The sequence below is a fragment of the Symsagittifera roscoffensis genome, chromosome 10 (genome assembly GCF_963678635.1).
Source record: "Symsagittifera roscoffensis chromosome 10, txSymRosc1.1, whole genome shotgun sequence".
Classification (NCBI taxonomy): domain Eukaryota; kingdom Metazoa; phylum Xenacoelomorpha; order Acoela; family Convolutidae; genus Symsagittifera; species Symsagittifera roscoffensis.
In genome coordinates, this window is record NC_087071.1 from 44,622,739 (window position 1) to 44,649,951 (window position 27,213).

The window sequence follows — 27,213 nt, forward strand, 5'->3', positions numbered from 1 at the left end:
ACGGGGGAAAAGTAATTTAGAGCCTGAATAATATTTAAGATATTTTCTGAAAAATTCATCATGACTTATATGAGAGCCTGAACTTTGCTCATCGACTGTTATAGCCTCACTTACTTCATCAAAACTCAAAAATCGCTTAGAAAAACAGGAAATTTACACGACCGGCGGATTGAAACGACTCTCATTCAGAAAATGTGGTTAAAAGAAAAGTTTGGATCATGAAGGATGAGAATTTTCTCCTCGTGGATACTGTGATAAACTAAGTTTATTGAAACACAAATGGTCTCGAAAAATTTTTCTACTCTACTCTGCAAAGAAATACTTTGCTACTCGTCCAGGAAATGAGTTCTTTTTTCTAATCTTGCTAAAAACAACATTTAATTTATTTCTTTTTATTTGGTTTTTTCAATTATGCATTTGAATCTCCCCGTTTTTTAGAGTCGAGGGTATCGCGACTTTAATCCATTGTCGTCCGGAATCAAAATTCAGAATTAAGCTTTCAACCCACAACCAATTCTGAAACTAGATCATAAATGCTTCAGGTCTTTTTTCAAATTTGAAGCAAAATAGTTTTGATCTAGACATTAAAACGAGTTCATTTTTCTCCTTTTGGCTTTGGTCTGATTTTGGAAGCCAAATTTGTTCTTTTTTTGTTAAATTTTTGATAATTTCGAGTCATTTTGTGGAGGTTGATGTTGATAATTCAGGTCTTTTGGGTCAACTTTGTGGTGTTTTTGTCTCTATTTGGTATTTGATGGGCCCCCTCTGCAGTTGCTCTTGAGGAGTCCGATGTAGTTTCCACTGCAGCTATTGATGACTTCAACTGTTCCATCTGCTTTGATAGCCGCAACTGTCCATTGTTTGCAGTTCTGCTTGTCATCTGAGAGAGATAGTTCCACTGGTATCAGTTCGGATCCCTTCTGGATGTTTACTCTGGGTTGGGCACTGTCTATCTGGTAGTCTTTGATGGTTCCGGCTAGACAAAAAAAGACGAAAAAAATTAAATAAAAAACAAGAAAATCAATACAGAAATTAAACAATCACAAACAAAAAAGAAAAAATTCTAAGAAAAAAATAATAAAAAAACTCTGAAAAAGGTGAAAGTGCGGCATTTTAGCACAAAAATGGACGGCATTTGTCTATAATGCTAATCTTTCAGATTTAAACATCCTTTTTTGCACAGAAATCACCTGTATCTTTCTTTTTTTCTTCTTTTGGAGTTGCTCTCAGCTTTCGGTATCACTTATGAGCTTCATAGGAAGGCTAAGGGTTCCAAAAGGAATCAACGGCTCGGTTTCGCTTCCCAAACAAAAATCATATTCATATTTTAAAACTTGCTTGCGTTAAATACAGTTTCAACTGTTTGTTTCATTATGTAATTTTATAGATTTAGTTGAGTGAGTAAATTTGACAGTTACTTGAGTTGTCGGGGGTGACGTAGACGAAGATGGTGTTTGCACCCTGGAGGTCCAGTTGGGTGAGTTTGATCACAGACGGGACTGAGTAGGCGTCGGAGGCTGTGTGGTATGGAGACCATCTGTAAGACAGACTGCTGCACTCCGTCACTCCATTCTCTGTTCCGGTGCAGAACTAAACAACAACAATACAAAAATAACATAAAAGCAAAACGGCAGTTATCCAAAACTGAAAAAAAAAGTAAAAAAAAAAACTGTATCAGCCAAAATTTTGTCTTAAATGAAATTCATTTTGAAAAACAAAACATGTCAAGAAACACAATTTCAAAGTACTAAATTATAATTTACAAAAATGATCAAGCGGTAACAAAGCAGACAAAAGTTGGGTATTTTTATAACGGCGCGTATTCTGTTCCATGCTCACCTCGTCAGAGTCGAATCCTTGACAAGATCCCTGGATTCCGAGTTGGAACGAGGCAGACCCACTGTAGTACAGTTCAACGTAGGCCTCATTGTCATCCACATTCGTGTCTCTAATTAAGTAGGCAGTCGCAGTCCTGCTGTTGATGTCAATCACTGGGAACTTGTCTGGAAAGAGAAAACAGAAAAAGTTAGTAAGTTAAAACAATTCTGTAGATTGTTCAATATAATTATGACGTCTTTCATACTGGCGATAAACAAAAATATAGATTTACATTCCAACAAATTTGAACTTATCAGAATGTATCCACAATGGTCCTGAAAATAAATTTATTATTTATATGACATTAACAAGTTGATAGGGAAATACGAAGATGATACGTTACCAAAAAAAAACAGATGGTAACTCCGTCAAAAAGGAATATTAGCGTGAGGGAAATAAATCAGTAGCGAGAGGGAGAATTAGGGCTTCAAATATTTAGTTATTATCGCGGTTACCCTCTCCCCCTTCCTTTGAAAGGAGCAACTACTTATTTTTGCAGGTTTTGGGCATCCTCAAAACGTAAAAATTTTCATGCCTAGTTAAAGTTGGCATGAAATGCCTTGTATGGCTCTTTTCTAGTTCACCCTTCAAATTTAAGTTTGAAAGACTATTTAACGTTGTCATAATGCAATCAAATTTGACGTGGTGAACAAATCGACAACTGTGAGCAGATTTGTTGTTCATACTTTACAGCGTAACATCACATATTTAGCCGTAATAACACGTAAAACAAACATAAAACTCGGTATTTTGAAAGGTGGGGGGGGGGGGTGGAAAAGAGTCCCAGTTTCATTAGGAATACTCACTTCTCCATGTAACGTAGTTAGGACAGTCAATCTGGGTTTCCTTGTTGAAGGAACTTCCAGGCACCACCACCACTCCATTAGCCGGAGTGTAGACTGCGTCATCCACGATCACAGTGCACTGGTCTACCACATTGGAAGTGATGGGGACCGAGTCCTGTCCCTGTTGCAGTTTGTATAGGCGAAGTACTATTTCAGTGGACATCAGGTCAGACACGTCGAATGGGGTACCGCCAGAACCTGCAAGGATACAAATTAATAAAAAATATATTATAATATACAATAAATCATGAAACTGACACAAAATATTATAAAAGAGAAAATATTATAAAATCATGAAACTGACTCATGAAACTCGTTTTGATAATAAGCACGATTATATCATTGAGCTCTAAAATTTGTAAAAGATGAATTTAGAATTACATTTTGTTGTAAATTTTACTGAATTACATTTTTTTAAAATTCTTCTGAATTGTTTCGAAACTTACAACTGCTTTCAGATACTAAATGTATTTTTAGACTTATTTATAGTCTGAAAAGAATCAAAACTTTTCAGATAAATCTAAATCGTCGCTGTTACCGTCACAAGCATCGCAGGAGCATCCGCCCTCTATGCTGAGTGGGAGTGAGACTGTCTTCTTGTTCTCCAGTACTGTAGTGAGTCCACCTACATTGTACGTGTGGGTGCAGTCGAATGTCACAGGCACCATCGAAGTCGCCACTGGTCTGGAACAAATAAAAAGGAAAACTTACAACCGTTAACCGAGACGAAAGATACAAAAAGATGTGTGTAGAAAAAACAGTTATTAGCAATCATTAACTTTAGCAATCATCAACAATGATTAGCAATCATCAAGTCTATGTTTGAATCTAGACGCTAATGGACTTTTTTGAAAAAAAAAACAAAAAAGTCCATTAGCGTCTAGAGTCAAACATTGACTTGATTCAAACTTGTTAACCCGAAGAATTTTTCGAGAATTAAGAAACTGGCCAATAGCAAGCTCAAGTGTACATGCAGGGGCGAATCAAGGATTTTCTCGATGTGGGGGGGGGGGGTCGTTTTTTCAAAAAATGTTCAAAAATTTTGTCGACTTTTTTTAGGTACATGCAATACCTCGAACAGTTCATTTTCAATTGCTAAGACACACTTTCGTGAATCAATTTAACCTTTGTTTATTAATGATAACTCGGTTAATTCAGTTAAATAATGGATTTTAAAAAAGAACTGTTTGCCTGCAGCAAGCACAAGTGGACATGAATCCTTGAGAGATGTCGTTGACATTGGGCATGAAATATCCACCAGTTCCACACATTCCACTGCAGTAGCTGAATTCCACCTCGCCGTCAGACACGCACACTGTGTTCACTGTACTGTTCTGGTAAGTCTGCTCTGGAAACAGAGAGAAACAAACAATGTTTAATTTTTATGAAGAATGACAACATAATGGGAGTCAAAATTATACTTTATACTAGTATTGTTGCTCTTATATTCTGGTAGTCTACCCGGGTTGACCTCCATAGACCGCAAATGCTAATCATACAATTCCATAAAATAAGTCTATGAAAAAATACTAATCATACAAATTTCATACACTTTGCTAAAATGGTGTCATTGAGTTTTCGAACAATTTTTCTCTTGTTTTGGCATAAAATTCGGTGTATCGTACTAAATAAAAAAGAAAAACTTTTTGTCGAAAAAAATGCTAATCATACAATTTTCATATATGGAAAATGTATGACTAGCATTTTTTTGATGGCGATGACAAAAATTTTCCAGAGTATTTTTGAAATTGTCACCAAAAAAATTTATTTTGTTTTTTTTCAACCGGAAACTGATTGTCGTACTCAAACAAACAATTTTTGAGGAACAAAATTTTGCATGCGAAATTTAATTTTTGTGTGTATAACGTAGTCCTGGATATATTAATATTGGATTTTTTTCCTTTTCTCTTCATAACTTTTGTCAAAAACGCCATGTATGAAAAACTTTTGTATGACATGTTTTTGTATGCCTTGATCAATGTCTGGTAAATAAAAAGTTCAAATTTTAGAAATAATCATATTTGAATGTTTTTTCTAAAATTTAGAAGTTCGTTACTTTCGTTATATTATTTGTGTGAGACAGAATTAGGACATTTCAGGCGGCTGTGTCCATTGCATTTCTAATGCGAGACGGCCAAACCTTTGGTTAGTACGTTTGAGTATCCAAGGTTAAAGTCATTTGTGTTCGGTTACAAAAACAACCGAAAAATTTTGAGAACTTAAAAAGTAAAAAATCAATATTTTTCGTTTATGGAAAAATGCTAGTCATACAATTTTCATATATGAAAAAATACTAATCATAGACCTTTCATGCAATTTTCTGTACTTAGGGAATTGCATGTAAACTGTATGATTAGCATTTTTCCCTATATGAAAATTGTATGACTAGCATTTTTGGTCAACCCGGGTAGGAAAAAGCTAATTTTAATTATTAAATCCAATATACTTTATATCCTTAACATGGCATTACTTTGACTTATATTATGGCAGGTCTGCTCTTGAAACAGAGAAAAAATATATTTGTCGAATAAAATTTATCCGCGAGGGAAAGGACCAACATACGAGCTGTTCAGCTCATCACGTCGAATCGCTGTTGTGCCCCTGCTTAAGAACTACATGCAACTTTTTTGGCTATTTTTCTGAGCTGGGTAAAGTTGCTTCACCCTAAAGCAACGAGCTTGGATCTGAGTGGGCCTCCAACATCCGACCTTTCGATATTTCACTTTTACGACCAGAGACCATATTGACAGATTAATATTGTTTCTCTAGTTATCTGATAGGCCTGCTAAAAAACAAGAACAAAAAATATTTATTTAATTTTAAGACTACAGAGCATCGTGTGTGAAAGATAAACAGGTTGATGTTGAAATTCTGGGAGTCTGGTATGGTCTATTCTTCAACTCACAAAACTTGAAAAAAAAAATTTTAAAATGATTACATGTAATATATCTTTTGAATTTTCAATATGGTATTGTTTTGACTGTTAACTTACATGTAATATATCTTTTGAATTTTCAATGTGGTAATGTTTTGACTGTAAACTTATCCCAGACTGGAAAGTGAAAAAACGCTAAAAAAACAAGCTATAAATAGACCATACTTTGTATTATACATTGTATTTGCAAAAAAATGTTATTCTAGGTAAACTATGGAGGATTGTTCTTCAAATGATCTTTATGTGCTAAAAAACGGTTCGTTTTATTATTTCAGAAATACAATTCTGCCGAAAATCTCTTTATAGTTCGCACAAAATGTTTAAGAATCATCAAGTCAAAATTTATGGGAATTTCATCAGTGTTTTTTTGTCATTTTCGTTTATATTTTTGCATATTTTAGAGAAAGGAAATTTATAAAATCAGCGGCTGATCTCTATCAAAGAGCAGCAATTGAACTTAATAATAAGACTCTTCACTACTTTCATTGACACTTCAACAGTTCGATTGAACTTAATAAAGATTAAACTTTATGAATATTGAACTTAAAAAAGATTGTACATAATAAAGATTGAATTTAATAAAGCTTGAACTGAACAAAGATTGATTGAACTTAATTGAACTTGCCTCGTTCGTATTTGATCTCTCTCACATCAGTCTTGGGATACTGACACTTGCGCTTAACACACACTGGCTCACACGGGTCACTTTCGTCCATAATCTCTCCCTCCTGGACGACAAAACAGAATGCTTATTACATAACTATTCACATTGTAAATCTACTTCAAGTAAATTCAAATTTTTGTTCCGATCACTGAAAGTTATGAGGAACTTTGTCTTCGGGAGTGTTTTAGATTTTCTTTTTTAGTTTCCAAACAAAATCAGGTACCACAAATAATCATCGCAAGGGATTGAGCGATATATCAGATAGAAGTCTTTTCAAGTGTGATTTGAACATTTCAAAATTGTTTTCCAAAAACTCGAAAAAAAACAGCTAAAAATTTCAATTTTCAAAATTAAAAAAAAAACATCGGCCAAAAAGTTTTTTTTCATGTTTTGTTTGTTATTAGTTTTTCGAACGCAACAGTTGTCGATTATGTCTAAAACACAGTCAACTGGGGTGATACGAAATCAAAAAACTTTTTAGCTCCGAAACCAGTGTATATTGATAGTTTTTCAAAATTACATTAGCAAAAACCGAACAAAAAATTACCATATAAAATTACCATTTCGAAGTTTTTTATTTAGCTTATTTTGATTGACTAAGTAATAATTGGGGATATGTAATTGCTTACATCGCAAGTGACGTTCCTCTTCGTGTTTCTGTACTCGATAGTTCCCTGTTCATCGGCACAGATGTACTCGTAACACTCAGTGGCACTCGAGTTGATCTTGTCATTCACATCCTAGAAAACAACAACAGGACAATAAAATTAAGACAAAAAACAAAGACAATAAGAAGACAAAAAGAAAACAAAAAAAAGACAATATAAAAATCAAACAGCGAAAAATCAAATTTGAACGTGAACAAACTCCAAGACTGTTCCTGAAAAAAAGAAATCATCATGGCCATGACATATATAAGAGTCTGAACTACGTTCATCGACTGTTAACAAATGATTTAAAAATTGCATCGTTACGACTTTAAACTGTGTTCTGGATAAGCGCACAGTTTGTTGCGTAAAGGACTCTGGAAAAGTCCAGAGAAAAGTCTTCAAACATGGCGCAAATTGTAAATGGAAATAACATAACAAATTGCGGCAGAAAGCGCAAGCAAATAAATGAAGCGTAAAACTTGTCGGAACATTGGTTGTGTCGCGGAATTCGCATTTTGTAAGTGGATTCCACAAATTAAAGCAAATTCTGCAACCATTTGCGGACTCCGCTAACAAAATGAGTTTCTGCGATAGCGCAATCCACTACACACATGAATAAATTTTGTTAATGTATTTCAAAAAATATTCTGGGTTTGACAATTTTCATGCTTTCGGAGCAACACAAAAATTTTGCCATTTGCATGTGGGTTCCACAACTGCAAAAAAACTTGAAAAAATAACCATCTTGAAGAATCAGCTTACAGTTCACAAAAAACACAGCTTCACCTCCGAATGAGTTAATTAACATAAAAAGTGATTACTTAGAAAAAAATCTGCTTTCATTGGTCAATTTTTTTCTAGTGAAAATGGTAAATTCAGTGAAGCAAAACTAAACTTTTCAAATTAAAAATCGCTTTCGTTCAAACAAACTTAAAATTCGAAAACGTCAATGCATAATTTCTATGCAGAGCACTGGAAGTTATAACAGCAATTTGCCATAGTTAATAACTAGTTTCGGAGGAACTGGTTTTTTATTAAGCGATAAGCTGATGTTTGCTGACAAAAATCTTTCATATTGCAAACTTCACTAAATTCAACTTCAGAAAATAAGGAAATTTAAAACCAATTTCAGTCATTTCGTTTCTGTCAAGATAGCATCCAAGTTTCAACTTTGGCATTTTGAATTCTTATTGCGTTTGTTTTATGTATTCTTATGGCAGTTGAAAGATCATAATTTGAACAAAAGAACATTTAGTGTGAATGGCTTCTTACGTATTGCTTGTTTCCGACAACACATCCACCGCCACGGACACACGTGTATCTGATGTCCAAAATACCACCATTACAAGACCTGAAACATCACCAAAGTGTCATCTACGCCATTTGAGTCATTGAATTTTACAGTAGAATCACTATTTCAACTGTAATAATAAAAACAAACTTGTTTTCAAGAATGAAGACTTTGTTCAAAAATTACAAAATGTACCCAAGATATCCAATACAGGAAAAACGCCAAAAAGCCCAGTTAGCTGTCTATTGAGTGGTGTCTTCAAGCTGTTCGCTAAATGGAGTGTACAAAAATCCAAGAAGTTTTTGAGAAAAAAGTATCTTATTTATGCTTTTTCTTATTTTTACTCATTTTTAATTTTTGATAATTTTAATTGAAATTGCCGATATTGTATTCTCAGCAGTTGACTTGATATATGACCTCATTTATGTTTTTTTAAAAAAACTTTTGTAATACTAACTTTTTTTCGTATTATTATGTTCATAATTATTTTTCAGATGTATTTTTTTCTCTGGCGCAGATCAAATCATGTCTTAACAGTGACTTACATAGAGCATGCTTCATCAGCGAACTCGGATTGTGGGTTGATGAAGGGGCAGTTGTCAATCTGGAATGGACCCTGCTCTGTAGTGAGCGAGTACCATTGGCCTGAAAGAAGAACTAATTTATACAAGATTTATAAATGACATAACAAAATACAACAAAAAAACAATGAAATAACTAAGGCGACAATATTAGTTCAACTCCTGGTGATTGAACTAATATTGCCAATTTCAAATTCTGGTTTTAATGAAATCACACTGGTGATTCTTAACTTCAGAAACTTTTCAAACGGATTTGTTTAAAACCGCTTCGATGTTTTTAAAACTCTATTTTTGCAATGGGGAAAATACACCTAAAAAACCATTTGGAGAAAAAATTAACACAAAAAAGGTACAACTAATCTCAAAAAGTTCGACCCCACAAGAAAAAATATATATTATCTGTAATATATCTTTGGGGGCATTCTTGAACTATATTTCTATTTTATGGTATACTTTAAGATACTTTGCACTTGAAGTTTCCTTCCTCTCGACAAAAGAGTTTCAGATTATTTCAACAAAACCTGAAAACTTTCCATTTTCACAATAAAAATGCACGCTACTATGGCTGAACGCGTGAAGTTTCTATATGATGCTGAACATCATATGTTTTCAGAACAATTAATTTGTTCTTCACGCAGAAAATCTCAAAATATCGCATTAAATTGTGAGCCTTTAAGGTATACCTCTGATGTCTGTGATGAGTTCAAGGTGAGAGGATAGATCGAATTCGGAGTTGAATGAGCAGCTGCACGCAGTGGGCTCCACACATTTGCCCTGTCCTTCGTCGTATACTTTGCCACCGGAACACACACATCCTACAGACGAGACACAGAAGAGCAATTACACATCCATTAGACATATAGAAACTAAGCTTTGAATATAATGTAAAGTAGCAATTAATCGAAACAAATACAACGGAAAAAAAATGTTTTTTTTTCAAACATTCATTGAAAAAATAAGATGTTAAAAATTAGACCGAATTCCACAGAAGATAGTTTGCCAAATGCAAAAATAATTACGGGTAAGCAACTGTTCCCGAAATTTTGATGCACGTGAGAATTAGACCGGGATAGCAATTTTTCAAAAAACGTTATATTTTTCAATTGGCCGCATTTCTTGTTCAAGTTTCTTCTAAAATACTATTTTCTTTTTCGATTTGTCAAATTGGAGCCCAAGTTGACCACGAGTCCTTACCGTGCAGCAAACCGAATGCACGAAAATGCTGTCAGCCAATCAGAATTATTTATTCATAAATTCGAGAAAAATAAGCAATAAAATAAGCCAGTTTTGGACAGTTTAAACAGCCTTGATTGGTTGAAAAATTCGCGCATTCGGTCCTTCGAATATGAAAATCGCCCATTGATGTGGATTTTATGGCCCAAATAACGGCATATTGTAGATGCAATAACTTGTATCCTCCATGAAAGGAAATATAGTTGTCCTTAATTCACAGAGTGGCTCTTTTCCTTTTCCCCCACATTGTAAATATTTTGATAGCACTTATGCATGCTACTATCGCAGAACGCTAATTTTTAAAATAAAATTTATGAAGAAAAAATGCTTTAAAAACAGTTAATTTAGTTCGTTATGAACAAAATTATTTTATTATGACAACTTTAAAACAGTCTTCAACACAGATGCGAAGCTGCATTTTCGTAAATACAAGCGAGAAAACGAAAAAAAAGCTTCAAAATGAACAAAAACACAAACTTACCATGTAATAATTTGGAAAGCAATAAGCTTAAGGCAAGCAAGCTAACTTTGATTGTTTAAATTGGAACGTACGAAACCAAATTGTGCATGTTTATGAAATTTAAAAACTTCGCGAAACAGATTAATTTCGAAAATTTCTAAGGAATTGTATTATTATACTGTTGTATGAAGCAAATAGTTTTTTTTCTGATCGGTTGATGAATTAAAAAGGCTAAAAATGTTAACCTATTAGTAATCGAACATCAGCGCATATGCTATTAAATTGCCAACGCTGCATGCAAGAGCTGCAAAAGTGCCACCAAAAGTAGAGCACGACTTAGGTTGGAAAAACATTGGTTTTATAGTATCATATTGCGCTCCGCTTTATAAAAAAACTGTGGGGGGGGGGGGGGGGGGGGGAGGGAGAAAAGCCACGACGCGGAATACCGATAATTGAATTTCATTTATTCATTTAATTGCGGCTCACAAGAAATTACATCAACAGAAGGCAGTTGTTTGGGCCATAAATGCCATATTGTAATCCAATTTTAAAAAGCATACCAAAATAAAAAATTTCATCTTCGCAAAATGAGTGGGGAAATTCAGACTCGACTGGTCTGACGTAAAAAATATTCCTTGAAAAAATCGAAATGTGAAGGGTGGGGAGGAGGGGGGGGGGGGTTGGAAATTTGGACTAACCTGGCATGCACTGGTCTCCAACTGGCTCGACACAGTTTCCATGGTACGTGGAACATGTAGTTCCACACTTGTTCGCACAACCATCAGTCGTCATGTCGCCAGAGCCTAAAAGCATGTTAGAAATCAGTCAAGGAAACAAAAAAAACAGCAATGTAAGTTGTTTTCATTTTTTGTCAGATTCGATGCTAAAATCGGAAGACAGTAAAAAATTGCCCGCCTTTTTCAATATCAGCCGAGTAAAAATGCGAAATCCGCTTGTGTTTTGAAGATTATATTCTGAAGAATATGCTATAAATTTATATATTTTTTCAGCGTGAAACGAGTTATTTTACGCTCAAAACGAAGGATGTTTTGAGCTTTTCACTTATCAGAACTCTAGGAGCAAAAGCAAAATTTTGATAAAAAAATTGAAATAGTTAAATCAGCAGCAAGAAAGCAAGAATTTTTAAAACGTTTTCAACTGGCATCATTACAGAAATTTTTAAAAATTTTTTTCTAATTTTGGGATAAAAAACATTTTTAAGCGAGTACTTCGTCAAAACGTGATTATTTTCTGAGTTTTCAATTCAAATTTTAAGAAAATACTCACATATTTGCCTTTTGTCAATGCATAGTAAACACTTTTTAGTTATTCGCTCACTTAAACATCAATGATTTGTTGATACTAAAAAATGGTTGGCGCTTCAATGCACACTAGCTAACTTAAGTTTTTTGCTCTAATTGACAAAAAAAGACATATAAACATTGATGAACGTTATTTTTCCAATCCATTTTTCCAAACATGATTTTTCCAAACATGATTTTTCCAAACATGATTTTTCAAAAGATGATTTTTTCTGAGGTTTCTAATCAACTTTAAAGAAAACACTCACATGTGAGTTCTTCGTCGATGCATGGTTCCACGCACACGTGAACATTGTCTGGAGTGCATGTCTTTTCACACCGTCCGTTCTCTTCCACAATCAGGCCAGTCAAGTTGCACACTTTGGGGGCGATAATAGACTGCACTTTTCCACATGGCAGAGGGGGGTCCATTGTCTCGCACACTACACCAAAACACACTCTTGTAGAACACTTTTGTGTCAACAAACATTCGCAAATAAACACCTCATTTGTCAACACATTTTTTTTGTCAATGAAAGGTTTTTTTTCTAAACAAAAACGCCTCATTTGCAAAACAAATATTTTTTCCATGGAATGTTTTTTTTCCATGACAAAAACGCCTCATTTGTCAACGAAAAGGGATTTAACTTTGCGTGCCTAAATATGATTTAAATCATTAGATAGAAAACTTTGATTTAAAACGCTCGAGTATGTCAAAGTTAAATTGGTTTTCAGGAGAAATACTATCTTCCCTTATTCTTTCAAAAACAAATTTACAAATTACGCTTTCTTCTCGGAAACAAAAATGTTTTTTAAGTTATTTAATTTGAATATATTTTCTCATCAGTTGATTAAATACAATTCGAATGACAACCTGATGCTTCTCCATTGACTACTTCTTCCAAACTTTTTAAAGTTTCTGAATCCAAGTAGTTAAATATTGAGCTGCTCATTAGATCGAACAGTACAAACTAACCATTATAACCAAACATAGATTTAAAAATAATAATTTGTTTTTGTTTCAATCTGTGAAGTTATGGTCGTACTATTTCAAGTAAAAAAACATAAAATGCGTTTTCTCTAAACTTCATATTTGACTGGCTCAATTTTTTGTTTCTTCATAGAAAAAAAACACAAATTCATTCAACGGACAAAACGGAGAAAACCACATTGGAAGTAACTCAACTCGGCAGGCCGAATGTTTTTGATAACTTGAAACAAACTGGACAAAGAAACAGATGAACAGTTTGTCTTCTAACGCAGCGCCACCGAATAGCACCAAAAATCGTGTTGCTATTAACAAAAAATCTCGTATAAGGGGAAAAATCGCTCATCCTGACTGCCTTTCATGTGTTTAGGATAATTTTAGCAAAACAAAATTTAAGAAAATCAAATTGGAAGATTTTTTGATTTTTATAATGAAAATCATTCTTCACTTAAAATCCGACAAAATTCTTTGTTAAAAATTAAAACTCAACTGGAAAAAAATCACCCTGAGAACAAACATTCCGTTGTTTCTTTCGAAAATCAAAACAACAAATTCATGCTTTGTACGCCAGCGATTCATGTTCTCCGCTAAATAAATAAGGATTGAGAAGACATGCAAAAAGGGCAAAAACGCGGGTTTTCCAACTGCCCCTTCAAAGTTTTTGGTAAATCAGAAAAATTTTTAAGGAAAAATATAAAACGCAGTTTTTTTAACACGCAACATCGAGCCCTAAAAACCGTGCGTATTGTAATTTGATGTTACACCCAAAAACCTTGCCTCAATTCGACTTAAAATGATTTCTGGGCCAGATTTATTGGCCACCTGATCAAAGCGTTACAAAAAACTGGTAACATAGTGCGCATTCAAAATCTTAAGTGAGCCAACCTAATTAAAATGATCATTGATAAAATCAACACAATTTAAGAAAGGCATATCAGTAGGGTATATTTTTATTCCGCAAGAAAATCAGCAAGTTAAGATCCACTTTGAAACTAGAAGTCGATCACGTTTTCTTGACCTGTACACTTTTGCTATTCGATAGTGGCGTTTGCCTTTCTTTTACAGAGGAATTGAACTGTACTTAGAAAGAAATCAAAAGTCAAATCGCGAAAAATCAAAATTAAACCTGAACAATTTTCATGATTTTTCTTAAAAAATGAAAAAAATCATCACGACTTGCCTATATAGGAGTTTGAAATGCGTTCAGCGATTCTTAAAAGCAGATTATTTGTGACAAAATTGTTAAAAACTATTGATAAAAACGAACAAATGGTTATGATGGTTAATGTGTAATATTTTAAATAATGAGTAGCTAAACTTTCTCTACCGTCTGTTCACCAGAGAGCAAAATGATTTCCTATAAAGAGGCAAACGAAAGAGAAACATTTAAGGATTACCGCAACCGAAGCTCTTTTCGTAAGAAACCATTATCAGGCGTTAGGTCAGTAAGCCTATGTATCAGATAACCGAAATGTAATATTTTCACAAGCTTAGCAGTTTTTAACTTATTTAATTAGCTCAGGAGAAATAAATTCTATAGATTTTTGAATACGCGAATAAGCGTAATTTCACGTTATTTCGATTGCTAATATGTTAAACTATCGAAATCTGTTTATGAAAATAATTTCACAAAATTGAAGCAGAATTAACGAATGCAGATATTGTATCTGCATTGAAACCGTTTTAGCCGAAATAAGCTAGCCAATAATTGACACAAATAAACCTCAAAGCCATATTCTCAGTGTTTGTTTTGCTCCATAACTGTTTTAATTAATGAAAAATGATCAACGCACATCTCCCCTGTTCGAGATAAACAGAACAAATAATTCTGCAATAGAAAAAAAATTTAAGAGGAAGGACCAAGTTACTTGTTCAAATCGAATTTGCTGACAGCGGATCTGTTTTGTAATGGGCACATTGTTCAAACTTTGTTTTCATGGCGTGTTCAATTTGAAAAAATCAGATTCGAGTATTAAGTTTTTTTGGACATTTGTTATTTTGGGCGGAATGCGTCAAAAAGAAATGTTTCATAGCTAATCTAAGCTCTTTGCTAGCATTTTTAATCATTAAAGTTAAGTTTTAGCTCTGCAGATGATTTACACAGATTTAGACCTACACCAGCAAGCCCGCCTCCAAAAATCAAAAGGCTAGAATATTAGTCGTTGTTCTGATCAAGCTATCCAAGCAACGAAACTTTGAATAATTTCAAGTTGCGCAATATCGTAAACCTGTCATAGAACGAATCGTTTCCCGACAAATGAAGTTTTCTACGCAAGCTATTCAAGCTATGAAACTTTAAAATATTTCAAAATGCTTCAAGAAGCAAATCAGATGGCAAAACTTAAGGTTTTTCTATGGAAGCTATTCAAGCGATGAAATATTGAATTATTTCAGGTTTTTTCATAGAGCGAATCAACTCGCGGAAAAAATGAAGTTTTTCTAAGCAAGCTTTTAAAGCTATGAAATTTCAAATTATTTCAGATTACTTCGTTGACCGAATCGTTTAGCGAAAAACTTAAGTTTATCTAAGCGAGCTATTAAAGCTCGGGAACTTTTAAATATTTCAAGTTATTTCGAAGGTCATATCGGTTTGCGAAAAGCTTGCTTACAAAATGTTTGCAAGTTTTTTTGCTTAAAAACGAAAGCTTTTGCGAAAAGATTCGGTCTATGAGATAAATTGAAATATTTCAACTTTTTAAGCAAGCTATGCAAGCGATGGAACTTTGATATATTTCAAAACATTTCATAGCGCAAATCGGTTTGCAAACAGCTAGTATTTCTAGCATCGGAAAAATGGACAGGCACTGTCTAGCCTTGTAAATGAACTGAGTTCATCTTGTGTAAAGAATGGATTTTTTTTTCAAAAATAATTCTAGAAAATTCCAGACTTAAGAAAATTTGACAGTTCGAGAACATTCCTGGCCTTCTCTTAAACGTTAAGCATAACGAATTTTATAACGTTGCAATTGAGAAAACTAAAATATTGCGTTCAGTTAAACATTGCCTTCATAGCGCATTTCGGCTTTCATTTAAAATATAAGATTAGATATCAGCCTTTCTTATGATATTTTCCTCCGTTCACGTATATTTGTACACTTGCCTTCGGCAAGTCTAATTATCCACAACCAATATTCCACATGTGCGATCATTATAACTATTCCCCTTTTGCTAAAGGGGGCGGGAGTTCGTTACAAGGTTCAAAATCTTGCATGCTTTATCGTTGAAAAATGACTCACCCGTAGGCTGTTAAAACAATTTCATCACTTTATTTTAGAAATAAAATCATGATAAGATAAAAAAAATATAAATTTCTTGTCATATTAGCACGAAAAAATTAGTTAAGCGGGGTACATGATCCCTGGGTCTTCTAAACAATCAGTTAGCTTTTGCTCAGCTGTGACCATGTAACCATTGATATTTTCAAATGATTAGGAGGAGAACTGCAGTTAACACTTTTTTGTTTATCGGAACACTATAAAATTTAGGAAAATTTACCGCAGAGGTCGTTGATGAGAAAACGGTAGTGGTAATTTTAGATGCAGGCTTTGTTATAGGAGCAGCAGTGGTGGTTGGAGGAACTGAAGGTCCAGAGGTGGTTGGAGGGAATGAAGGTCCAGAGGTAGTTGGAGGGAATGAAGGTCCAGAGGTGGTTGGAGGGAATGAAGGTCCAGAGGTGGTTGGAGGGAATGAAGGTCCAGAGGTGGTTGGAGGGAATGACGGTCCAGAGGTGGTTGGAGGAACTGAAGGTCCAGAGGTGGTTGGAGGAACTGAAGGTCCAGAGGTGGTTGGAGGGAATGAAGGTCCAGAGGTGGTTGGAGGAACTGAAGGTCCAGAAGTAGTTGGAGGAACTGAAGGTCCAGATGTGGTTGGAGGAGCTGAAGGTCCAGATGTGGTTGGAGGAACTGAAGGTCCAGATGTGGTTGGAGGAACTGGAGGTCCAGATGTGGTTGGAGGAACTGTAGGTCCAGATGTGGTTGGAGGAACTGAAGGTCCAGATGTGGTTGGAGGAACTGAAGGTCCAGATGTGGTTGGAGGAACTGAAGGTCCAGATGTGGTTGGAGGAACTGAAGGTCCAGATGTGGTTGGAGGAACTGAAGGCCCAGATGTAGTTGGAGGAACTGAAGGTCCAGATGTGGTTGGAGGAACTGTAGGTCCAGATGTGGTTGGAGGAACTGAAGGTCCAGATGTGGTTGGAGGAACTGAAGGTCCAGATGTGGTTGGAGGAACAGAAGGTCCAGAAGTGGTTGGAGGAACAGAAGGTCCAGAAGTGGTTGGCGGAACTGATGGTCCAGACGTGGTTGGAGGAACTGAAGGTCCAGAGGTGGTTGGAGGAACTGACGGTCCAGATGTGGTTGGAGGAACTGAAGGTCCAGAAGTTGTCGGAGGAACTGAAGGTCCAGATGTAGTTGGGACAGAGGTGGTAGGTCCAGATGTGACTGGTCCTGATGTAGTGGGCCCGGGTGTAGGTCCAGATGTAGGTCCGGGTGTAGGTCCAGATGTAGGTCCGGGTGTAGGTCCAGATGTGGTTGGTCCAGATGTAGGTCCGGGCGTAGGTGCAGATGTGGGTCCTGATGTGACTGGTCCTGATGTAGTGGGTCCTGATGTGGTTGGTCCAGATGTAGGTCCGGGCGTAGGTCGAGATGTGACTGGTCCTGATGTAGTGGGTCTTGATGTGGTTGGTCCAGATGTAGGTCCGGGTGTAGGTCCAGATGTAGGTCCGGGTGTTGGTCCAGATGTGGTTGGTCCAGATGTAGGTCCGGGCGTAGGTCCAGATGTGACTGGTCCTGATGTAGTAGGTCCTGATGTGGTTGGTCCAGATGTAGGTCCGGGTGTAGGTCCAGATGTGGGTCCTGATGTGACTGGTCCTGATGTAGTGGGTCCTGATGTGGTTGGTCCAGATGTAGATCCGGGTGTAGGTCCGGGTGTGGTTGGTCCAGATGTAGGTCCGGGCGTAGGTCCAGATGTGGTTCCTGATGTGACTGGTCCTGATGTAGTGGGCCCTGATGTGGTTGGTCCAGATGTAGGTCCGGGCGTAGGTCCAGATGTGGGTCCTGATGTGACTGGTCCTGATGTAGTGGGTCCTGATGTGGTTGGTCCAGATGTAGGTCCGGGTGTAGGTCCAGATGTAGGTCCGGGTGTAGGTCCAGATGTAGGTCCGGGTGTAGGTCCAGATGTAGGTCCGGGTGTAGGTCCAGATGTAGGTCCGGGTGTAGGTCCAGATGTAGGTCCGGGTGTAGGTCCAGATGTGGGTCCTGATGTGACTGGTCCGGATGTAGTGGGTCCTGATGTGGTTGGTCCAGATGTAGGTCCGGGTGTAGGTCCAGATGTGGGTCCTGATGTAGTGGGTCCTGATGAGGTTGGTCCTGATGTAGGTCCGGGCGTAGGTCCAGATGTAGGTCCGGGTGTTGGTCCAGATGTAGGTCCGGGCGTAGGTCCAGATGTGACTGGTCCTGATGTAGTAGGTCCTGATGTGGTTGGTCCAGATGTAGGTCCGGGTGTAGGTCCAGATGTGGGTCCTGATGTGACTGGTCCTGATGTAGTGGGTCCTGATGTGGTTGGTCCAGATGTAGATCCGGGTGTAGGTCCGGGTGTGGTTGGTCCAGATGTAGGCCCGGGCGTAGGTCCAGATGTGGGTCCTGATGTGACTGGTCCTGATGTAGTGGGTCCTGATGTGGTTGGTCCAGATGTAGGTCCGGGCGTAGGTCCAGATGTGGGTCCTGATGTGACTGGTCCTGATGTGGTTGGTCCAGACGTAGGTCCGGGCGTAGGTCCAGATGTGGGTCCTGATGTGACTGGTCCTGATGTAGTGGGTCCTGATGTGGTTGGTCCAGATGTAGGTCCGGGCGTAGGTCCATATGTGGGTCCTGATGTGGTTGGTCCAGATGTAGGTCCGGGTGTAGGTCCAGATGTAGGTCCAGATGTAGGTCCGGGTGTAGGTCCAGATGTGGGTCCTGATGTGACTGGTCCCGATGTAGTGGGTCCTGATGTGGTTGGTCCAGACGTAGGTCCTGATGTAGGTCCGGGTGTAGGTCCAGATGTAGGTCCAGATGTAGGTCCAGATGTAGGTCCAGATGTAGGTCCGGGTGTAGGTCCAGATGTGGGTCCTGATGTGACTGGTCCCGATGTAGTGGGTCCTGATGTGGTTGGTCCAGACGTAGGTCCTGATGTAGGTCCGGGTGTAGGTCCAGATGTAGGTCCAGATGTAGGTCCGGGTGTAGGTCCAGATGTAGGTCCGGGTGTAGGTCCAGATGTAGGTCCAGATGTAGGTTCGGGTGTAGGTCCAGATGTAGGTCCGGGTGTAGGTCCAGATGTGGGTCCAGATGTAGGTCCGGGTGTAGGTCCAGATGTAGGTCCGGGTGTAGGTCCAGATGTGGGTCCAGATGTAGGTCCGGGTGTAGGTCCAGATGTGGTTGGTCCAGATGTGGGTCCGGGTGTAGGTCCAGATGTGGGTCCTGATGTGACTGGTCCTGATGTGGTTGGTCCAGACGTAGGTCCGGGCGTAGGTCCAGATGTGGGTCCTGATGTGACTGGTCCTGATGTAGTGGGTCCTGATGTGGTTGGTCCAGATGTAGGTCCGGGCGTAGGTCCAGATGTGGGTCCTGATGTGGTTGGTCCAGATGTAGGTCCGGGTGTAGGTCCAGATGTGGGTCCAGATGTAGGTCCGGGTGTAGGTCCAGATGTAGGTCCAGATGTAGGTCCGGGTGTAGGTCCAGATGTGGGTCCTGATGTGACTGGTCCCGATGTAGTGGGTCCTGATGTGGTTGGTCCAGACGTAGGTCCGGGTGTAGGTCCTGATGTAGGTCCGGGTGTAGGTCCAGATGTAGGTCCGGGTGTAGGTCCAGATGTAGGTCCGGGTGTAGGTCCAGATGTAGGTCCGGGTGTAGGTCCAGATGTAGGTCCGGGTGTAGGTCCAGATGTGGGTCCAGATGTAGGTCCGGGTGTAGGTCCAGATGTAGGTCCGGGTGTAGGTCCAGATGTGGGTCCAGATGTAGGTCCGGGTGTAGGTCCAGATGTGGTTGGTCCAGATGTGGGTCCGGGTGTAGGTCCAGATGTGGGTCCTGATGTGACTGGTCCTGATGTAGTGGGTCCTGATGTTGTTGGTCCAGATGTTGTTGGTCCAGATGTAGGTCCGGGTGTAGGTCCAGATGTAGGTCCGGGTGTAGGTCCAGATGTAGGTCCGGGTGTAGGTCCGGGTGTAGGTCCAGATGTGGGTCCTGATGTGACGGGTCCGGATGTAGTGGGTCCTGATGTGGTTGGTCCAGATGTAGGTCCCGGTGTAGGTCCAGATGTGGGTCCTGATGTGACTGGTCCTGATGTAGTGGGTCCTGATGTGGTTGGTCCAGATGTAGGTCCGGGTGTAGGTCCAGATGTGGGTCCAGATGTAGGTCCGGGTGTAGGTCCAGATGTAGGTCCGGGTGTAGGTCCAGATGTGGGTCCTGATGTGACTGGTCCTGATGTAGTGGGTCCTGATGTGGTTGGTCCAGATGTAGGTCCGGGTGTAGGTCCAGATGTAGGTCCGGGTGTAGGTCCAGATGTAGGTCCGGGTGTAGGTCCAGATGTAGGTCCGGGTGTAGGTCCAGATGTGGGTCCTGATGTGACTGGTCCTGATGTAGTGGTTCCTGATGTGGTTGGTCCAGATGTAGGTCCGGGTGTAGGTCCAGATGTAGGTCCGGGTGTAGGTCCAGATGTGGGTCCAGAGGTAGGTCCGGGTGTAGGTCCAGATGTAGTTGGTCCTGATGTGGTTGGTCCAGATGTAGGTCCGGGTGTAGGTCCAGATGTAGGTCCGGGTGTAGGTCCAGATGCGGTTGCTCCAGATGTAGGTCCGGGTGTAGGTCCAGATGTGGGTCCTGATGTGACTGGTCCGGATGTAGTGGGACCTGATGTGGTTGGTCCAGATGTAGGTCCGGGTGTAGGTCCAGATGTGGTTGGTCCAGATGTAGGTCCGGGTGTAGGTCCAGATGTGGGTCCTGATGTGACTGGTCCGGATGTAGTGGGTCCTGATGTGGTTGGTCCAGATGTAGGTCCGGGTGTAGGTCCAGATGTGGGTCCTGATGTGACTGGTCCTGATGTGGTTGGTCCAGATGTAGGTCCGGGTGTAGGTCCAGATGTGGGTCCTGATGTGACTGGTCCTGATGTAGTGGGTCCTGATGTGGTTGGTCCAGATGTAGGTCCGGTTGTAGGTCCAGATGTGGGTCCAGATGTAGGTCCGGGTGTAGGTCTAGATGTGGTTGGTCCAGATGTAGGTCCGGGTGTAGGTCCAGATGTGGGTCCTGATGTGACTGGTCCTGATGTAGTGGGTCCTGATGTGGTTGGTCCAGATGTCGGTCCGGGTGTAGGTCCAGATGTAGGTCCGGGTGTAGGTCCAGATGTGGTTGGTCCAGATGTAGGTCCGGGTGTAGGTCCAGATGTGACTGGTCCTGATGTAGTTGGTCCTGATGTGGTTGGTCCAGATGTAGGTCCGGGTGTAGGTCCAGATGTAGGTCCGGGTGTAGGTCCAGATGTGGTCGCTCCAGATGTAGGTCCGGGTGTAGGTCCAGATGTGGGTCCTGATGTGACTGGTCCGGATGTAGTGGGTCCTGATGTGGTTGGTCCAGATGTAGGTCCAGATGTGACTGGTCCTGATGTAGTGGGTCCTGATGTGGTTGGAGCAGATGTAGGTCCAGGCGTAGGTCCTGATGTGACTGGTCCTGATGTAGTGGGTCCTGATGTGGTTGGTCCAGATGTAGGTCCGGGTGTAGGTCCAGATGTGGTTGGTCCAGATGTAGGTCCGGGCGTAGGTCCAGATGTGACTGGTCCTGATGTAGTGGTTCCTGATGTGGTTGGTCCAGATGTAGGTCCAGATGTGACTGGTCCTGATGTGGTTGGTCCAGATGTACGTCCGGGTGTAGGTCCTGGTGTAGGTCCAGATGTGGTTGGTCCAGATGTAGGTCCGGGCGTAGGTCCAGATGTGGGTCCTGATGTGACTGGTCTTGATGTAGTGGGTCCTGATGTGGTTGGTCCAGATGTAGGTCCGGGCGTAGGTCCAGATGTGGGTCCTGATGTGACTGGTCCTGATGTAGTGGGTCCTGATGTGGTTGGTCCAGATGTAGGTCCAGATGTAGGTCCGGGTGTAGGTCCAGATGTAGGTCCGGGTGTAGGTCCAGATGTAGGTCCGGGTGTAGGTCCAGATGTGGGTCCAGATGTAGGTCCGGGTGTAGGTCCAGATGTGGGTCCTGATGTGACTGGTCCTGAAGTAGTGGGTCCTGATGTGGTTGGTCCAGATGTAGGTCCGGGCGTAGGTCCAGATGTGGGTCCTGATGTGACTGGTCCTGATGTGGTTGGTCCAGATGTAGGTCCGGGTGTAGGTCCAGATGTAGGTCCGGGTGTAGGTCCAGATGTGGGTCCAGATGTAGGTCCGGGTGTAGGTCCAGATGTGGGTCCTGATGTGACTGGTCCTGAAGTAGTGGGTCCTGATGTGGTTGGTCCAGATGTAGGTCCGGGCGTAGGTCCAGATGTGGGTCCTGATGTGACTGGTCCTGATGTGGTTGGTCCAGATGTAGGTCCAGATGTAGGTCCGGGTGTAGGTCCAGATGTGGGTCCAGATGTAGGTCCGGGTGTAGGTCCAGATGTGGTTGGTCCAGATGTAGGTCCGGGTGTAGGTCCAGATGTGGGTCCTGACGTGACTGGTCCCGATGTAGTGGGTCCTGATGTGGTTGGTCCAGACGTAGGTCCGGGTGTAGGTCCAGATGTGGGTCCTGATGTGACTGGTCCTGATGTAGTTGGTCCTGATGTGGTTGGTCCAGATGTAGGTCCGGGTGTAGGTCCAGATGTAGGTCCAGATGTAGGTCCGGGTCTAGGTCCAGATGTGGTTGGTTCAGATGTAGGTCCGGGTGTAGGTCCAGATGTGGGTCCTGATGTAGTGGGTCCTGATGTAGTGGGTCCTGATGTGGTTGGTCCAGATGTAGGTCCGGGTGTAGGTCCAGATGTAGGTCCGGGTGTAGGTCCAGATGTAGGTCCGGGTGTAGGTCCAGATGTGGGTCCAGATGTAGGTCCGGGTGTAGGTCCAGATGTGGGTCCTGATGTGACTGGTCCTGAAGTAGTGGGTCCTGATGTGGTTGGTCCAGATGTAGGTCCGGGCGTAGGTCCAGATGTGGGTCCTGATGTGACTGGTCCTGATGTGGTTGGTCCAGATGTAGGTCCGGGTGTAGGTCCAGATGTAGGTCCGGGTGTAGGTCCAGATGTGGGTCCAGATGTAGGTCCGGGTGTAGGTCCAGATGTGGTCGGTCCAGATGTAGGTCCGGGTGTAGGTCCAGATGTGGGTCCTGATGTGACTGGTCCCGATGTAGTGGGTCCTGATGTGGTTGGTCCAGACGTAGGTCCGGGTGTAGGTCCAGATGTGGGTCCTGATGTGACTGGTCCTGATGTAGTTGGTCCTGATGTGGTTGGTCCAGATGTAGGTCCGGGTGTAGGTCCAGATGTAGGTCCAGATGTAGGTCCGGGTCTATGTCCAGATGTGGTTGGTTCAGATGTAGGTCCGGGTGTAGGTCCAGATGTGGGTCCTGATGTAGTGGGTCCTGATGTAGTGGGTCCTGATGTGGTTGGTCCAGATGTAGGTCCGGGTGTAGGTCCAGATGTGGGTCCTGATGTGACTGGTCCTGATGTAGTGGGTCCTGATGTGGTTGGTCCAGATGTAGGTCCGGGCGTAGGTCCAGATGTGGGTCCTGATGTGACTGGTCCTGATGTAGTGGGTCCTGATGTGGTTGGTCCAGATGTAGGTCCGGGTGTAGGTCCAGATGTAGGTCCGGGTGTAGGTCCAGATGAGGGTCCAGATGTAGGTCCGGGTGTAGGTCCAGATGTGGGTCCTGATGTGACTGGTCCTGAAGTAGTGGGTCCTGATGTGGTTGGTCCAGATGTAGGTCCGGGCGTAGGTCCAGATGTGGGTCCTGATGTGACTGGTCCTGATGTGGTTGGTCCAGATGTAGGTCCGGGTGTAGGTCCAGATGTAGGTCCAGATGTGGGTCCAGATGTAGGTCCGGGTGTAGGTCCAGATGTGGGTCCTGATGTGACTGGTCCTGAAGTAGTGGGTCCTGATGTGGTTGGTCCAGATGTAGGTCCGGGCGTAGGTCCAGATGTGGGTCCTGATGTGACTGGTCCTGATGTGGTTGGTCCAGATGTAGGTCCGGGTGTAGGTCCAGATGTAGGTCCGGGTGTAGGTCCAGATGTGGGTCCAGATGTAGGTCCGGGTGTAGGTCCAGATGTGGTTGGTCCAGATGTAGGTCCGGGTGTAGGTCCAGATGTGGGTCCTGATGTGACTGGTCCCGATGTAGTGGGTCCTGATGTGGTTGGTCCAGACGTAGGTCCGGGTGTAGGTCCTGATGTGACTGGTCCTGATGTAGTTGGTCCTGATGTGGTTGGTCCAGATGTAGGTCCGGGTGTAGGTCCAGATGTAGGTCCAGATGTAGGTCCGGGTCTAGGTCCAGATGTGGTTGGTTCAGATGTAGGTCCGGGTGTAGGTCCAGATGTGGGTCCTGATGTAGTGGGTCCTGATGTGGTTGGTCCAGATGTAGGTCCGGGTGTAGGTCCAGATGTGACTGGTCCTGATGTAGTGGGTCCTGATGTGGTTGGTCCAGATGTAGGTCCGGGCGTAGGTCCAGATGTGGGTCCTGATGTGACTGGTCCTGATGTAGTGGGTCCTGATGTGGTTGGTCCAGATGTAGGTCCGGGTGTAGGTCCAGATGTAGGTCCTGGTGTAGGTCCAGATGTGGTTGGTCCAGATGTAGGTCCGGGTGTAGGCCCAGATGTGGTTGGTCCAGATGTGGGTCCTGATGTGACTAGTCCGGATGTAGTGGGTCCTGATGTGGTTGGTCCAGATGTAGGTCCGGGTGTAGGTCCAGATGTGGGTCCTGATGTGACTGGTCCTGAAGTAGTGGGTCCTGATGTGGTTGGTCCAGATGTAGGTCCGGGTGTAGGTCCAGATGTAGGTCCGGGTGTTGGTCCAGATGTGGTTGGTCCAGATGTAGGTCCGGGCGTAGGTCCAGATGTGACTGGTCCTGATGTAGTAGGTCCTGATGTGGTTGGTCCAGATGTAGGTCCGGGTGTAGGTCCAGATGTGGGTCCTGATGTGACTGGTCCTGATGTAGTGGGTCCTGATGTGGTTGGTCCAGATGTAGGTCCGGGCGTAGGTCCAGATGTGACTGGTCCTGTTGTAGTGGGTCCTGATGTGGTTGGTCCAGATGTAGGTCCGGGTGTAGGTCCAGATGTGGGTCCAGGTGTAGGTCCAGATGTGACTGGTCCGGATGTAGTGGGTCCTGATGTGGTTGGTCCAGATGTAGGTCCGGGTGTAGGTCCTGATGTAGTGGGTCCTGATGTAGTGGGTCCTGATGTGGTTGGTCCAGATGTAGGACCGGGTGTAGGTCCAGATGTGGGTCCTGATGTGACTGGTCCTGATGTAGTGGGTCCTGATGTGGTTGGTCCAGATGTTGGTCCGGGTGTAGGTCCAGATGTGGGTCCAGATGTGGTGGGTCCGGGTGTAGGTCCAGATGTGGGTCCGGATGTAGGTCCAGATGTGGGTCCTGATGTGACTGGTCCTGTTGTAGTGGGTCCTGATGTGGTTGGTCCAGATGTAGGTCCGGATGTAGGTCCAGATGTAGGTCCGGGTGTAGGTCCAGATGTAGGTCCGGGTGTAGGACCAGATGTGGGTCCGGTTGTAGGTCCAGATGTGGGTCCTGATGTGACTGGTCCTGTTGTAGTGGGTCCTGATGTGGTTGGTCCAGATGTAGGTCCGGGTGTAGGTCCAGATGTGGGTCCGGATGTAGGTCCAGATGTGGGTCCCGAAGTGGTTGGTCCAGATGTAGGTCCGGATGTAGTCGGTACAGCTGTAGTTGTCTTTTGTGTTACTTCTTTCAGGGTCGTTAATGTAACCTCAGGTGTCTTTGTACTTGCACCAGACTTTGAGCATCCGTGCAACGAGATTGCAACTTTTGACAACTGGCTTCTGTGCAAAAATTACAAAGAAATGAAGCAATGCACCACTTACATCAATGAAGAAACAGTAAAGCTTTGAATATCGCCCATTGACAGTTGGAAAAATCTAACGGAATCAAGAAAACGAAAAAAAAACTTTTGATGCATTCCAGGGGCGGAGATTCCACCCTTACTAAGTTTCGACCCCATGTGCCCCAGCGTTTCGATCGCTTCTTCCCACACTTTTGGGTCAAAACATTTTTTAAAAAGGTCCAAAAAACGTTATTTTGACTTTTTTCAAAAAAAACTTGACTCCGTCGCAAAAACCTTTGTTAGAATAGGCCAAAAAAAAATTTTTATGTTTTTTGAATCTTTCTCTCGAGAAAATTCTAGATCCCTGGTAAAACCTATTAAAAACTGAGATGAAATGTTTTTTAAAGTAGATTTAAAATTCCGATTTTCGTGCCGTCACCAATTTTTGGCGATCAGTCAGAAAAATCGAACAGCCAGAAAAACAACAACCGCGAACAATATTAAAAATTTTTCTTTTAAAAAACAATAACTGTTACAGGATCACTCTTATAAAACCGGTAAAAATTCATTCCAAAAATTAATAGCTCAAAGATAATAGCGCATTTTTCAGAGTTGGCTTTTTCTAGAGTGCGTTTAGCCACTTCGTTCAACAACCCAGCCACTGACCACTAATTTCTTTTCGAATTTTGAAGACAATTCGGAATTCATGTTTGGGATTGTTTTTTTACTCCAAAACAATTTCGGCGATTGAAACGATGTACTAGACTTTTAATGCGCGGTTTGATTTTGAAAATACTGCTGAAGAACAAGACTGCTCGTATCAGGGCGAAGCCCTGAATGTTCCGACTGCCTTTTAAGGTTTATGGAGCAGTAATAACATTGAAAAATTAAATGAAACAAAATGAAAAAAAAATTCTAAAATTTGAATTTTTTTAATGAAAACCATCCCCCCACACGCCATATAAAGTACAAAAGGATAGATTTCGCTCCTTGTAACAAATCAATTATGGCATATAAGCTTCCTTGAACCATTTCAATTTTGGAACGATTTCTAAGACGGAATAAATCTCGCTTACGAGTTAATAGCGCGAAATATTTCGCGCCTTAATTGTCCCTAAACTGGCCAAAGTGGCTATCTTTAAACCCCCGTCACACTTTACGAAAAATGATCACAGGTGAAAAATCTTTTCAAATTTGAGCTCAGGACAGCAATACCTTTCGAAGGATAAAAAAATTCCGTCAAAAATGGCTAGTTAAAAAGTGAAATTTGTCTGAAGAAAAAAAACCCACCCAGAGCACAAATATTCCGTTACTTTCGTATCGAAAGTCGGAACAATTAATAAAGCGTGGTAAATTTTCCCGCTTCAAAATCGTTCCAATTTGGTTTGAGGCAAACTATTCGGTCATTAATT

General features: G+C 41.6%; 3 protein-coding genes across 3 annotated transcripts in view; 1 reads left to right on the forward strand and 2 right to left on the reverse strand.

Moving 5' to 3' along the window:
• Positions 1–391: 391 nt before the first annotated feature.
• LOC134855609 (uncharacterized) lies at positions 392–12,806 on the reverse strand. The gene is made up of 14 exons (XM_063872149.1): positions 12,713–12,806; positions 12,108–12,281; positions 11,236–11,340; positions 9,528–9,659; positions 8,809–8,908; positions 8,245–8,323; positions 6,952–7,062; positions 6,284–6,386; positions 3,915–4,071; positions 3,262–3,407; positions 2,685–2,921; positions 1,840–2,003; positions 1,419–1,590; positions 392–976 (listed from the first exon to the last, which is right to left on the reverse strand). Exons 1-14 carry the CDS (start codon positions 12,789–12,791, stop codon positions 741–743), a joined length of 1,995 nt encoding a protein of 664 aa, XP_063728219.1. The 5' UTR covers positions 12,792–12,806; the 3' UTR covers positions 392–740.
• Positions 12,807–15,963: 3,157 nt separating this feature from the next.
• LOC134855074 (collagen alpha-5(IV) chain-like) lies at positions 15,964–23,084 on the forward strand (the record flags this gene model as incomplete). Its single annotated transcript, XM_063871454.1, has 3 exons — positions 15,964–16,021; positions 16,312–19,845; positions 20,659–23,084. Coding segments are annotated over exons 1-3 (6,018 nt in total), but the record flags the coding sequence as incomplete, so codon positions are not given.
• Positions 23,085–23,089: 5 nt separating this feature from the next.
• The window catches only part of LOC134855075 (mucin-5AC-like), a gene marked incomplete at both ends in the record, with an annotated part of 38,532 nt that continues 34,408 nt past the window's right edge, over positions 23,090–27,213 (reverse strand). The window contains one exon of the mRNA XM_063871455.1: positions 23,090–25,799. Coding sequence (XP_063727525.1) covers positions 23,090–25,799 — 2,710 coding nt within the window. The remainder of the gene's footprint in view (positions 25,800–27,213) is intronic.